This window comes from Ictidomys tridecemlineatus, chromosome 10 (assembly GCF_052094955.1).
Source record: "Ictidomys tridecemlineatus isolate mIctTri1 chromosome 10, mIctTri1.hap1, whole genome shotgun sequence".
NCBI classification, from domain to species: domain Eukaryota; kingdom Metazoa; phylum Chordata; class Mammalia; order Rodentia; family Sciuridae; genus Ictidomys; species Ictidomys tridecemlineatus.
The window spans coordinates 131,694,003-131,707,697 of NC_135486.1; the positions used below are offsets into that span (position 1 = coordinate 131,694,003).

Below are 13,695 nucleotides of genomic sequence, written 5' to 3' on the forward strand. Positions count from 1 at the left end.
AGGGTCTGGGTGAATCACATGCTTTAGTTCTCATTGATATAAACTTAGAATTATGAGTAAATTATTTGAACTTACTGATCTTTTAGCCATTCATCCACAAATGGAATAGAGAAAAATTCTGTGAACGGTGCCCCTGTCCTCTTTGGATTTTGGCTGGAGACAGTGCCATATGTTTGATGGACAAGAAAACAAAAAGCAAGAATTCAAGTCAATGGTTGCTATTCTGCTTGCAAATTCACATGATTAAAACTTCAGGGTCACTGAACTTTTGAAGACATGAACAACTTACTTGTACAACCACTCAGTAAGGAAATCACAGGCAATGAATTTGGTTCTTTTCCTCTAAAGAGAAAAGGGAGAAGAGATAATTAAATTACATTCTTACTTTGCCCACATGTCTGAGTAGGACAAAGGAAGAGAGGTTAATTGATTAAGCATAGATGAAATATGCATGAGTCCATTATGAAATTTATAAGCATGCCAATAAACAGTAACTCAGGCAACATCAAGAATTCTGAAGACATTTTGGATAAAATATGCTTTGGATAATTTCTTTGAGAGAGAGATAATTTTTAATATTTATTTTTTTTTTTTAGTTCTTGGCGGACACAACATCTTTGTTTGTATGTGGTGCTGAGGATCGAACCCGGGCCACACGCATGCCAAGCGAGCGCACTACCACTTGAGCCACATCCCCAGCCCCAATTTCTTTGGATAAGCATATTTTCTGACACTAGAGACTAATAAAAGACAAAACACACAGTAGGGGCTTGGAAAGATTTAATTTTTAAAATCGAGGGCATGATCCCAGTGTCTCAGGAGGCTGAGGCAGGAGGACTGCAAGTTCAAAGCCAGCCTCACCAACTTAGTGAGGCCCTAAGCAATTTAACAAGACCCTTTCTCCAAATAAAAAATAAAAAGGCTAGAGCCCCTGGGTTCAATCTCCATTGCCAAAAATGAAAATAAAAATAAATCTAAGCCTTGATTTTCTCTTTTAAATTTATTCATGCACAACTTAACAATAACATAAACAGGTTAAGTTCTGAGAAATGCATTAAGTGATTTCATTGTTGGGCAAACCTCAGAGTGTGCTTTCACACACTAAGGCAGCTACTATGACAGTAGGTGATATAATCTTATGGGACCAGCATCGTAAATGTGGTTGGCCATTGGGCTATTTACTAAAATGTACATGACTTTAACTGTATTATTGCACACCCCCCAACACCAGTCCATTTAACTCTTCAGAACAGCAGTACTTCAGGTCTAGGTGTCACCTTCAAAGGTGGAAGTCAAAAAATAAAAAAATAAGTAACAACCAAATCAAACATGGAAGCCAAGCACGTGAGTACTATTAGCTAATACAGCCAACTCGCTAGCTGTCCACCTAATACCACTTTCCTCTTTGTCCTTATTAACAGAAACCTGATTGCTACCAAATGGCAACCAATGCAGCCAAAAACAACATTTCTCAGGCTCCCAAGTAGCAAGAGACAGCTTCGTGTCTCAGGGCTGCTGATGGACACATCCTAGAGATAGCTGAGAAAATTCTGCTTTCCTGATTTTTGCTGCCCAGAATTCCTTGACGTGTCCATCTCCTTTCTCCAGTTGGGAACTCAGATGTAGAGCTGGGAGTGAGGTAGCACCTTTTAGCCATGAGACCAAAAGTCACATGCAACGGATGGTGGGGCAGGGAGAGGGAGAAGCTGGAACCTTTGCTGGCGTCCAGCCTGGGCCTGCCACACTCCAGGCATCTTGATACGTAAGGAAAAGTAAACTTCATTTGGTTTGTTACCTGTGTCCTTGAGTTTTCACTCAAGCAACTGAAAGTGCTCCTCTGATGATGACAGCCAGCTAGCCAGAACAAAGAAGTCTTGCTGAAGGGCCATGGGGCGGAGCACCCGAGCATCTTGCTTCTGTTTCTATCTAAGGTCTCTTCTGGTGACCCAAACAGAGCCCATCAATTCCTTATAGAGAACTGCGATGGAAACTGGGAGATAGAAGGTCTTTCCTCCTTCTTTTAAGACAGCAGGGCCCAAGAATCAAGTCTAGAGGTAGGTGTTGGCTGCCAAGCACAGGGATTCTTCCCAAGAATGAAGGCAATACAAGGTGTTCTGGGAATTTTCTTTGCCCCTCCAGCCTCACCCTTCTCCGCCCTGTACTGTGTCAGGAGGATGAGGTTACCTCCCCTGGGCCCAGCAAATGGGAGCTATCAGCAGGAGATCAGGGAGGAGAAGAGAAAGATGAGGTTAAATTATGCACCCCCCCAAAACAAAACAACAACAAAAACCCCTCCTATGTTAAGTCTTGACCCCTAGGATCTCAGAACATGACCTTATCTGGAAATAGGATGTGGCAGAAGTTGCAGCGGGGCTCAGCCGCGTTTGCAGGACAAAGTGGCTCCAATGAGAGTGAACCAACTTGGGGTTCTGCCAACAAAGGAGAAAGGCGATGCTGCTGGGCAGACCACAGTGGTGGATTCCTGATGCCAGCATACTAGGCCCTGGATGCAGAGGTCCTTCTGCAGAGGTCCAAATCCCCTGGACCTTTCGGTGCATGAGCCAACAGAATTCCTCTTTTAATGATGTCCTTTTGTGCCAGGTGGCTTATTGCTTAACAATCATTGATGTCTTCTCCAATGTCTTAACTCATGTCTACTCCAATCAGCTGACTCCCATGTGTCTAAGACGCACCCCCCCAGGAAGCATTCTTGCCCTCTTCCTTTTGGGGTGCACTCTCCCCTGGCTCTCTGCCCATCCCCATCATAGCCCCTCATGCTGTAACATAACTACAGGACCAGGCATCTGACTCCCCGACTGACTTACAAACTGAAGAGAGAGTGCATACCTCTCTTTCTCTATTCTGTTTCCACTGCCCAATCAAGTGCCTTGTAAGGAGCAAAAGATCAATGAGTGATAGGTAAAAGAATGAATGAATTCACTATTCAACTTTCATTCATCAAAGCAAGAAAACTCACGTGCAAGGAGTCAGACATCTAAAAGTAGGAACGGCTAGTACAATGCTGGACAATTGCTCTTCATTTAAGAAAGCAGAAATTTTATTATGAAAATTTTCCTTTCCTTTTCTCCCCCCACTTCCAAAAAATAGGTAATTCAGCTTTATAGTCCTGGCTAAGGTTGGAAAGATGGTTGTGAAACTGATACTCAAAAAGAAAAATGCTCTTGAAGGTTTTTATAGAAAGTTCTATTATAGCTGTTAGTAAATAAAACATAATGGTGCCTAAGTTGCTGGAGATTATTTACAGTCTTTTATCTCTGTGCTTGATAGGCTTTTATGGAAAAAAAATTGAAACACTGCTGTCCAGGGTAACAAAATGGAATGTACTATATCTTGCAATAGAGTCTTTTAATCTGTGTTGCAAGAGCAGATCCTTCAAAAAGCCATCTTTAATCAAAATAAGAAAAATACTTGTACAACAATGCAAATATGTAACTAGCATGAATTGCCGTATAATAATTTAAACAATCCAGCAATTGTAGGATGCCAGTTTCTCTTTCGACCCACAAAAGATGCATTGTTCCCTTGGCTTTTACCGCCCTATTTAGTGGTAAAGATTTTTTTTTTCTACAAAGGGAATGCAGCCTGACTTACTCTATTAAATAGACTTTTAAGATAGCCAAGTGGTCTGATGTATGAAGGTCATGCAGACAGATTTAATCACTTTTGATGCAAAGAAATAAAATGGAAGAAATTGTGTTTTCCTTCTGTTCTGGGCAAGCACGGACGTGCTGCGCATACCCAGGCACGCGGAACAGTGGGGATATTGTTCAGCTGTTGTTTAGTTTTAAAATTATCTGCTGGGGAGCTGAAAGAGAGAAGGGAAGGCAAAATGAAAAGTTGTGGTGAGTGAAGAGATAAGAAAGGAAGTAATAGAAAAATGAAGAAATGGAGAAAGCGTGGGCACCCAGGATCTATGCAAGGGGGCAAATATACTGAATTCTGTGATTTTTAAAAGGTACAAATATTCAAGTTTGAGCAAGCAGAGGAAATAGGGCAACTTTAAACAAGGTTGGCAAAGCTTTATTTAAAAAAATTTGATGTTAAAAAGGAAAAAGAAAGTGTTAATAAGAATTGTAATGCAAAAAAAGTACATGTATAAAGCATGAATTGGTATGAACATACTTTATATACAAAGATATGAAAAAATTGTGCTCTATATGTGTTATAAGAATTGTAATGCATTCTGCTGTCATGCATTTAAAAAAATAAAATCAATTAAAAAAAAGTGTTAAGGGATAAGACATCATTAAGTCGTCATGAATCTGCAACTTTGAAATGCCTCAAAAAATGAATGAAGACAGATGGATTGACGCATTTGTGGAGAGATGTGCAAATAAAGCAAACTGGGTAATTGTGAAATCTAAGTGGTAGATATGTGGGTATTTCCTCTGAGATTCTTTAAATTCCTTGTTATGGATTAGATGTGGTGCCCCTGTGTGAGACAATGCAAGAAAGTTCAGAGAAGAAATGATTGGGTTCTAGCCTTAACCTAATCAGTGAATGAATCCTTGATGGGATTAACAGAGTGGTGGCTGGAGGCAGGTGGGGTGTGGCTGGAGGAAGTGGTTCATTGGGGGTGTGGCTACGGGGTATATATTTTGTTTCTGGAGAGTGGAGTCTCTCTCTGCCTTCTGATCCTCATGTGAGCTGCTTCCCTGTGCCACACTCTTCCGCCATGTTGTTCTGCCTCAACTTTAACCCTGAGGAATAAAGCCAGCTGTCTATGGATTGAGACCTCTGAAACCATGAGCCCCTCAAATAAACTTTTCTTCTCTAAAATTGTTCTGGTCAGATCCTTTAGTCATAGCAGCAAAAAAGCTGACTAAAACAGAAATTGGTACCAAGAAGTGGGGTTGTGGCTGTGACTAACCTGACCATATGGTTCAAAAGCTTTTTGAGCTTTTTAGAATTGTGGGAAGAATTTCGAGATGTTTAGCAGACGCAAGCTTGATTCTCCTTAAGCGGGCTCTTGAGTGCTGTTGTGATGGCCTGAGGACATCAGAGTCTCCCTCCTTCACTCTTCCAAAGCAGATTCTGCCAGTGATTCTCCTGGGAGGTTCCAGAAGCCTCCAGTCTCTGACTGGGGTAGCACTGTTGATTCCTCTTGCTCTGAGACTTCAGTTACTTGGCCCGCACAGCTACTGGTTCCTCCAGCTCTCCAGCCTGCAGATGGCCATTGTGGACTATCCAGCTTCTGGTTGTGTAAGCCAACCTAATAAATTCCCTTTCTATATTCATACTTCCTATTGATTCTGTTCCTCCAGAGAACTCTAATACATTCTTCTATGTTTTGAAAAAAATATAATAAAATAGGGGGAGTATCATAAAAGACTCAAATCTCAAAGAGAGAAAAGGCAGAAATAAACAGTGTTTTCCATCCAGACATTGTTCTGCACCAATTTAATGTTGGACACAGACAGAGGAGACAGACTGGCGGTCTGGAGACTAGAGAAAGAAACAACTAGTATTTGAAAGAATAAAATGACTAACGTAATTCTACCCCCAAAAAGTCAAAAGCTCATGCTGTGAATTTAGTGGTCCTGAGTGTGGCTGGGTATGGCACTGCGCTGGCTGAGCCTCTCTGGGCTTTCAAGAACAGAAATACATTCAGGTTACCTATGACTTAATCCAGTCAGGTTGTTATGACAAAAATATCAGACTAGGTGATTTATAAACAATAAGCACATATTTCTCAGTTTTGGAGGCTGTGAAATCCAAGAGGAAGGTGCTGGCAGATTTGGTATCTGTTGAGGTTCCATTCCTCACTGAGTACCTTCTCACTGAGTCTTTGTGTGGAAAACAGGATCCCATAGGCCTCTTCTAAGAGCTCTCAACCCCACTCCTGACGCTTCCAGCTTCATGATCTAGTCACTTCCTGAAGACGCCACCTCCTAACATCACACTGTTGACTGGGACACACAAGTATTCAGAGCGCAGCACCTTAGTGACTGGGATTTGGGGTCAGGCTAGGCTAGATCTGGGTGGGGTCACACTCAGCCTCTAACATTCCTCACGCATGTCCCATGACTACTTCCATCTGCTCATGTTGGCTTTACTCTGAGACACAGGCTGACAGAGAGGCCTCCACCTGAAAAATGTCCATGATCATGGTCAACAAACAGCACGGAGGATGACGATGGCCGCTCTTCCAGACTAAAGAGGCGCACTGTCAAGCCTCCCTGAGAGGTCCCAGATATTTCTGAAGGATAATGTATCCTACCCAAGGTGTTTCTGTGGAGGTGGAAGGTAGTCAGGGACACAGGACCCTCTTCCTGGTGGCAGAGCCAGTCTCTGGAAGCACTGGACCACACTCGTGGTGTTCAGGGACCCCAGGGGAGGAGGGGTTCTGGTCATCCACCCGCAGCCTGGTGTTGGTTCTCAGTGGCAAGCGGCTTCCTGCTGGGGCTTCTTTCCCTGTTCTGTTGTCCCATCCTAACTGGTTCTCTCCTCCTCTCTGCTTTAGTTCTGCTAACTGTGGTTGTTTTTAAAGCTTCCTCCTTGTCCCTGGGTGTCTCTCCCCTTCTGCCACCACTGTGGTTTGCCTGTTCTGTCGTTCTACATCCCACCAGAAGGGAGTCTGATTGGGACCGCTTGGCTGCTACCCAGGACAGAGCATCCCTGTTGCCAGAGAAATTGGACCATCCATTTCAGAACCACTGGCCACCTACAGCGGCTGCCCAGAGGCCTGACCCTTAATGCCTGGTTCAGTCACTTATGGCCAGGGGAATGGGACATGGACCAAGCAGAGGCAAAGAACTGCAGTCAAAGGCCACAGACATGCCATGCACATGGATGGTCACAGCCTCCTTCCCATATAGATGTCTTCCACAGTAAACTTAGAGATACCTGAGAATTCTAATCTGACAAAATCAATCAATAACTATGATTCTAGACATAAGCAAACTCTTGGATTATAACCCATGCCAAAATCCTTACCATAGCAAACTTCAAACAGACATTCACATTATTTTCACTGCATTAGAATATTAAAAACATTTTTTGTAGTTGTAGATGGATAGAATGCCTTTATTTTATTTGTTTATTTTTATGTGGTGCTGAGGATCAAACCCAGTGCCTCACACATGCTAGGCAAGCGCTCTGCCACTGAGCTGCAGCCTCAGCCCCAACTCCATTAGAATTTTATTAGAGAAAAGTAATACTTCTCAAAGAATTAAAAAATGCATAAATAATGCAAAATACGAACAAAGATTTCCAGCCCAGGCTACTGGATCATTTCTAAAAGTGTTCTCCATAAAAAAAGAATAATACTTAAATAATTCTACCACACCTTTCCTGCTGGAATCTATTTTTTCCATTCTTTAGAATTCCCCCCCTCAAACAAGAGCTGATGGGATTTCTAATTTCCCCATTGGCCAGGGCAGGAAATAAAGTTTCTTCCTTCACTGACCAAAGCCCTTGTACTCTCAAAAAGATATTCAGGTATTTGATTAAAAAAAAATAGAAAACAACTATAATAAATGATTATGAGATGGGTGAGGAATGTGAAAGAACAAAAGGATTTGTTTTACTGAATTATTCATAGTAGCAAAATTTAGTGTCATGACATCATCAAAAGAGTTTGCCAGGAGTTATAAATAGTTTCCTGATACCAACTATTGTTTACAAGGAGTCTTCACAGTAACCGAACTTGATGAGCAGACAAAATCTGAAGGGGAAAATTTGCACAGGATGGGATGGGCTGCAAATTGAGGAGGTCTTGGTGCCTCTCCTCAGATTCCACATTTAATCCACATTTAAAGCTCAGACACTATTTTCAGCCATCATTTTACTCATGCATAAAATTCCTCATTGCTTTCCAGATGCAGCAAAGTTCACTGTTCCAGACTGATTCTACTCAGCAATAGTTCACTGAACACCTACTGTGTACCAGGCCCTGGGCTAAACTCTTGAGATAAATAAGAAAGACATGGCCCCACTGTGGCTAATTCAATGTTCAGTGTTCAGCAACCCCCTAAGCCAAGCTAGGCAATAGCTCCTACGGTGCAGACTTGAGCCCATCTCCAGCCCAGGAGTGTCTTCTGAGAAGGCAGTCATGATCTTCCCACCTCGCCTCCACCTGAACCATCTGACTCACATGTGTCCTGGCCAAAGTCAGTGTGAATGAGGAATTGGCACGAGACCTATTTCAGACAGGATGTGATAGGAGACTTGCTGGGACTTCTGGGAAATGATTTTCTTGGCTTTCCTTAAAGAGCTTGCCTGTTCTCTCCTGCGGGGTTGATATAGAGGGGATGCAAAGACCACAGACCTGTGGTCAGAGCTGCTTTGCTTCTCTGAGGGAAGCCCGCCCAAGGAAAAGGTGAGTCTGCAAGAGGCTAAGCAGAGAGGCAGGGGCAAATCAAGCCGTCAGTCACATCTCTGAGCCCTGAATCAAACCGAATGAAGCCTGTTCTACCCCAGGACCCTCTATTATTTAAGCTAGTTTTCCACAAGTTACATTAATGAAAGCTTCTCTTTTGCCTTCTTCTGGTAACAGTAGGTGATCGATCAAGAGTCGCATTAGAAAGCCTCCCGGGGCACAGGCTGCGGTCACTGAGGGAGGGCCCATTTGAGGGTGGAGCCAACCCAAAGGAAACAGAATCCAAGGATAGAGAGGAACCAAGTCACGAAGATATCACCTGGGTACCCAGATGGGGCTCTACCAGAAGATCTCCTCATAGGCCTTTTGTCTACATTTTTTTTTTAAAGAGAGAGAGAGAGAGAGAGAGAGAGAGAGAGAGAGAGAGAGAGAGAGAGAGAGAATTTCAATATTTTATTTTTTAGTTCTCGGCGGACACAACATCTTTATTAGTAAGTGGTGCTGAGGATCGAACCCGGGCCACACGCATGCCAGGCGAGCGCGCTACCGCTTGAGCCACATCCCCAGCTCCTTGTCTACATTTTTTAAGATATATTTTTTATTAGTTATTGATGGATCTTTATTTTATTTACTTATTTATATACAGTGCTGAGAATCGAACCCAGTGCCTCACACATGCTAGGCAAGCGCTCTACCACTCAGCCCCAGCCCTAGCCCTTGTCTACATTAAAAAAAAAAAAAAAAAATCTCTTTTCTACTTAAGTCAGTTTGAATGGAGTTATCTGTTCCTTGCAGGACCTGTCCTCAAAACAGCAACTCCAGCAAATAAAGAATCTACATGCTCAACACTATTCAGCTGAAACAGACTATTTTGAATTTGTACTAGTCTTTTTTTTTTTTTACTGCTAATGACATAAAAAATAAGGCTTTTACCAAAAAAATGATTATAGTAAAAATCATTAAGTTTACTGAGTGCCCGAAATATTTTCAGAGATGCATCAGAAAGAACTTCCAAGTAAAGTTTACATCACAGCCATTACAGCTGCTCTGTTCAATCCAGCAGTTCAATTAAGTTCCAATTAAGTTCTGATCTCTCATGTTCCAATTAAGCTAATCTAAAGGCACAGCTTAATGTCAAGGGATTACTTAAGAACATCAACCCAACTGTAATGTTTAATCTTTATAATGATATGTACACATCTCACACTTAATTTGCTCCAGTGGAATACAACCCATTTCCTGGAAGGACAGAAATGGTATTGCAGGCTTTGAACCCGCCTTGGATCTAAGGAGCATGCCAAAGGTTTAGCAATTGCTCAGTGGGTTTTCTGCCTCAAAACGTGCTTTTCATCTCATGTAGACTCTGGCTAGGGAAGGCAGCTACAATAAGGTCAATGTCAATGCAGATTCACTAAAGAGAAGGCAAGTCTCTGTAAAACTGCGCTCCCCAGAAACTCCTTTCTCAGGATCAAAATTATTTGCAAACCTAGTCGCACAGTCGCCTCTGCAGGAGACCAAAGGATCTGGAGCAGGCCTTTGGAGTTGGTGTCACGGCTTGGCTTGGGTAAAAGGGAAGCTGTGGGCAGGGGCTCTGATGATAACACCTTCCTCACTAGGCCTGCTTGAAACTGAATGTATTGTTCCTCCCAGCGGGGACCCTGCCTGTCCCTGCTCTGGCTTCTCACTTTCTGGAGTCTCTGTCCTTCAAGTTCAACGCTTAGCAGCAGTGCCTACCGCCTAGTGCACTTGTATCACAGCATCTCATTTAATGTTCCCAGAAGCCCTGGTGAAGTGGGTAGAGTGCCCAGAAAACAGGCTAGCTGGGCACATGGCCTAGCTGCCCTATGGTCCCAGAGACTCAGGAGGCTGAGGCAGGAGGATCACAGGTTAAAGGCCAGCCTTGGCAACTTAGCAAGACCTGTCTCAAAATAAAAAATAAAAAGGGCCAGGTATGTGGCTTAGGGTAGAGTGTCCCTGGGCTCCATCTTCAGCACCACAAAGAAGAAAGAAATGAAAAGTTTAAGGAATCTTCCCAGAAGCCCAGAGCTAGCTTGAGTTGGAGAGGGAACCGGAGCCCACCTATCTGATGCAAGCACCCCTGCCCTCATCACTGCGCCAGCCACAGACCTTCATGGTCCCGAGATGTACTCAGCCTGCCTCTGCCTTACGGAGCGTCCTCATTTGCAGTCTTCTTCAAGTTTTATTTATTTATTTATTTATTATATTTCAGGTTTTATCCCCCCTCATCCCCAATAGTGGGGATTGAACTCAGGGGCACTCTACTACTGAAGAACATCTCCAGCCTTTTTTATTTTGAGACAGGGTCTTGCTAAATTGCCCAGGCTGGCCTCGAAATTGCAATCCTCCTGTCTCAGCCTCCTGAGTTGCTAGGATTATAGGTATGTGCCACCATGCTCGGCTTTCAACAAACATTCTCTCTTTTGGGGGGGCCTGGGGGTACCGGAGATGGAACTCAGGGGCACTCAACCACTAAGCCACATCCCCAACCCTATTGTGTATTTTATTCAGAGACAGGGTCTCACTGAGTTGCTTAGCACTTTGTTGTTGCTGAAGCTGGCTTTGAACTCGTGATCCTCCTGCCTCAGCCTTCGGAGCCACTGGGATTATAGGTATGTGCCACCAAGTCCGGCTCAAACTTTCTCTTAAAAGACCAGACAGTAAACATTTGGGGCTCAAGTCACAAAAATTCAAGTGTGTCGCTACAGTGCAAAACCGACACAGACAAGATGAACAGGATTGGGCACAGCTGCATTCTAATGAAATCTCATTTACAAAAGCAGGTAGCTTGGCTTCACTGTCCCAAGTTGACAGCCCCTGCTTCCTAAGCACTGAGAGGGGATCTTTCAAGTGGAAGTGTAGGGAAAAAAATCAACAGTACTTGATTTCTGAAATTAGGAAGGTTCTATTTCACCTCTCTGTTCCCTTTACTATTCTAAGGGGTTAACACTTGAAATATCTTTTGGATCTGCAACTAGTTTAAGATCTGGTTTTTCTTATTTCTAAATTTTTCTTATTTCTAAAAAGTAACAGGAAAAAAATGCAGTTCTATAAACAACCAAGAGAGCCAATAATTTATTTTAAGATATGTTCATTTAAAAAAAATCCATCAAATTCCATTTTCATTCTTTTAAAAAAAATGCCTTCCATTCTTTAAACACAAATTCTCAAGTCTGGGATGCTTGCAGAGCTCTAGTTGGTGTTGTCTGGGGTTAGGGCTTGGTCACTAACTCCTTAACTCTTGTGGAGGGACTTAAATGAGCTGATGTGTGAAGGGACCCACTCTGGAGCTGGATGACCTGGGCTCCAATGCTTATTCTTCCATTTACTTGCAAGTGACTCTGGGCAAGGTATTTAGCCTCTCTGCCCCAGTTTCCTAATCTGTAAAATGGAAACAATACATAATACCCAATGATAATATGTAGTTATTATAAAGATAAGCAAAATTTAAAAGATATATTCATATTATATTCTCATTTTCTGAGCATGCTAATATTTTTAACCGTTTTCTTTTTTTAACGTTTTTAGTTGTACGTGGACACAATGCCTTTATTTTTGTTTGTTTCTTTATTTTTATGTGGTACTTAGAATCGAACCAGTGCCTGACTCACACTAGGCAAGCACTCTATCACTGAGCCACAACCCCAGCCCAACAGTTATGCTTTCATGTTTACTAATAGGTACCATTTTTAAGGAACTGCAGGTTTTGTATCCCTTACCCAAAATATTTGGAACCAAAAGGCTTTGGGTTTTGGATTTTTTTTCAGATTTTGTAATGTTTATATAAACATAATGAGATATCTTGGGGGTGGGACCTAAGTGTATACCAGAAATTCATTTATGTTTCATATCTTATACACATAGCCTGAAGATAATTTGATATTTTTAACAATTTTATATATGAACAGTTTCACAGTGTGGAATATTTTCAACTACAGTGTCATATTGGTGCTCAAAATGTTTCAGATTTTGGAGCATTTTGGATTTTGGATATTCAGATTAGGAATCCTTGATCTGTAGTAGTTTCAGAATGAGGAGGAGATCCCACCTTTGGCCATCTATAATATCCATCCACCATTAATTGATGCAACAACTGGTCAACCAGAAGACACTATGGGGGAATTACATTCCTTTTGTAGATTTACTGTTTTCCAAGCATGATGCTAATGGTGTTTACAGCATTTAATGTGTATTGAGTGTTTTCTGTATGGAATGCTTAAAAATTTTACTTAGCTCATCCTTACAAGAACTACATATTATTAGGTCCTACATATGACTCTCATTTTACAGATTAGGAAACTGAGGGACAGAGAAGCTAAACACCTTGCCCCAAATCACTCACTAATAAATGGAAAAATCAGAATTCAAACCACAGAGTCTAGCCCTTCCATGCATTAGCTCATTTAAACCTCCCAACAGTTCTACCTGTTTTTACAAATGCGGAGAGACATGGAGATCAGGAACATCCTTGAAGTTATCAGGTTAGAGCCAGAAGTCAAACTCACCTTCTGTTGCCAAATTCATACTATTTTAAATGCAGTGTCCAAGGTAAACTGCATAAATGGCCATTATTCTCCACCTCTTTCTGTATTCATACCTTTTGTAATGTAACTTGCCTGCTCTTCCTATCAAGAAGTGGAATCTATTTCCTAACCTTGAATCTGGGCTAGGCTTGTGTCTTGCTTTGCCCAATTTGATGCTTCACTCTGACACTATGTCAGGCCCGAGCCTCAGTCTCGAAAGGCCTTGATGGCATCCACTGAAATCCCAGCTGCCATATGAACCACCAAGGATTAATCTGAGGGCAGCTGAAAGATCAAGCAGAACAGAGTTGATTCCTCCCAGCTGAGGCCAACTAGCCTGCACACAGCCTACCTGGTAACTGACCACAGACACACCGACAAAATCAGAAGACCTCCCAGCTGTGTCCAGAATGGAGAACTAAATGAACAGTCGTAATTTTAAGCCACGAATTCTGAAGTTAGTTTGCTAAATAGCAAAAAGGTAACTGATGCTGTGTAGAATAACTGAAATGCAATTTCATGGCCAAGTGATTATGTTCCCCACATTAGTCAAGACTGCCAGACAGCCATCTGGCACAAAGCCGTGCCCTAAAGCAAGAGGACAAAGCTCAGGCCAGAGAAGGAAAGTCCTGCCACAGAGCCCTGCCCTTTATTTTGTAAGAGCACCATGGGGTCACCCTCAGGGCAGAGCCTGTGGACTTTTTAAAGCCTTGTCCTTTGATTTTTAGAAACAAAATCAAGTAGCCAAGTTTGAGGAATGAGAGTGATCAATGCTCTTTTGTTAAAAATAAAAAAGAAAAGAAGCATGACTAT

The 13,695-nt window shown here is 42.3% G+C and overlaps 1 protein-coding gene across 8 annotated transcripts in view; it reads right to left on the reverse strand.

The window, feature by feature from the left end:
* Iqck (IQ motif containing K) overlaps window positions 1-13,695 on the reverse strand; it is a 120,738-nt gene that overhangs the window by 80,508 nt on the left and 26,535 nt on the right. For all 8 annotated transcript variants that reach the window (XM_040277396.2, XM_013357877.4, XM_040277395.2 and 5 more), the window contains exons 5-6: window positions 290-342; window positions 76-153 (exon numbers count right to left, since the gene is read on the reverse strand). In XM_040277396.2, coding sequence (XP_040133330.2) covers window positions 76-153; window positions 290-342 — 131 coding nt within the window. The remainder of the gene's footprint in view (window positions 1-75; window positions 154-289; window positions 343-13,695) is intronic.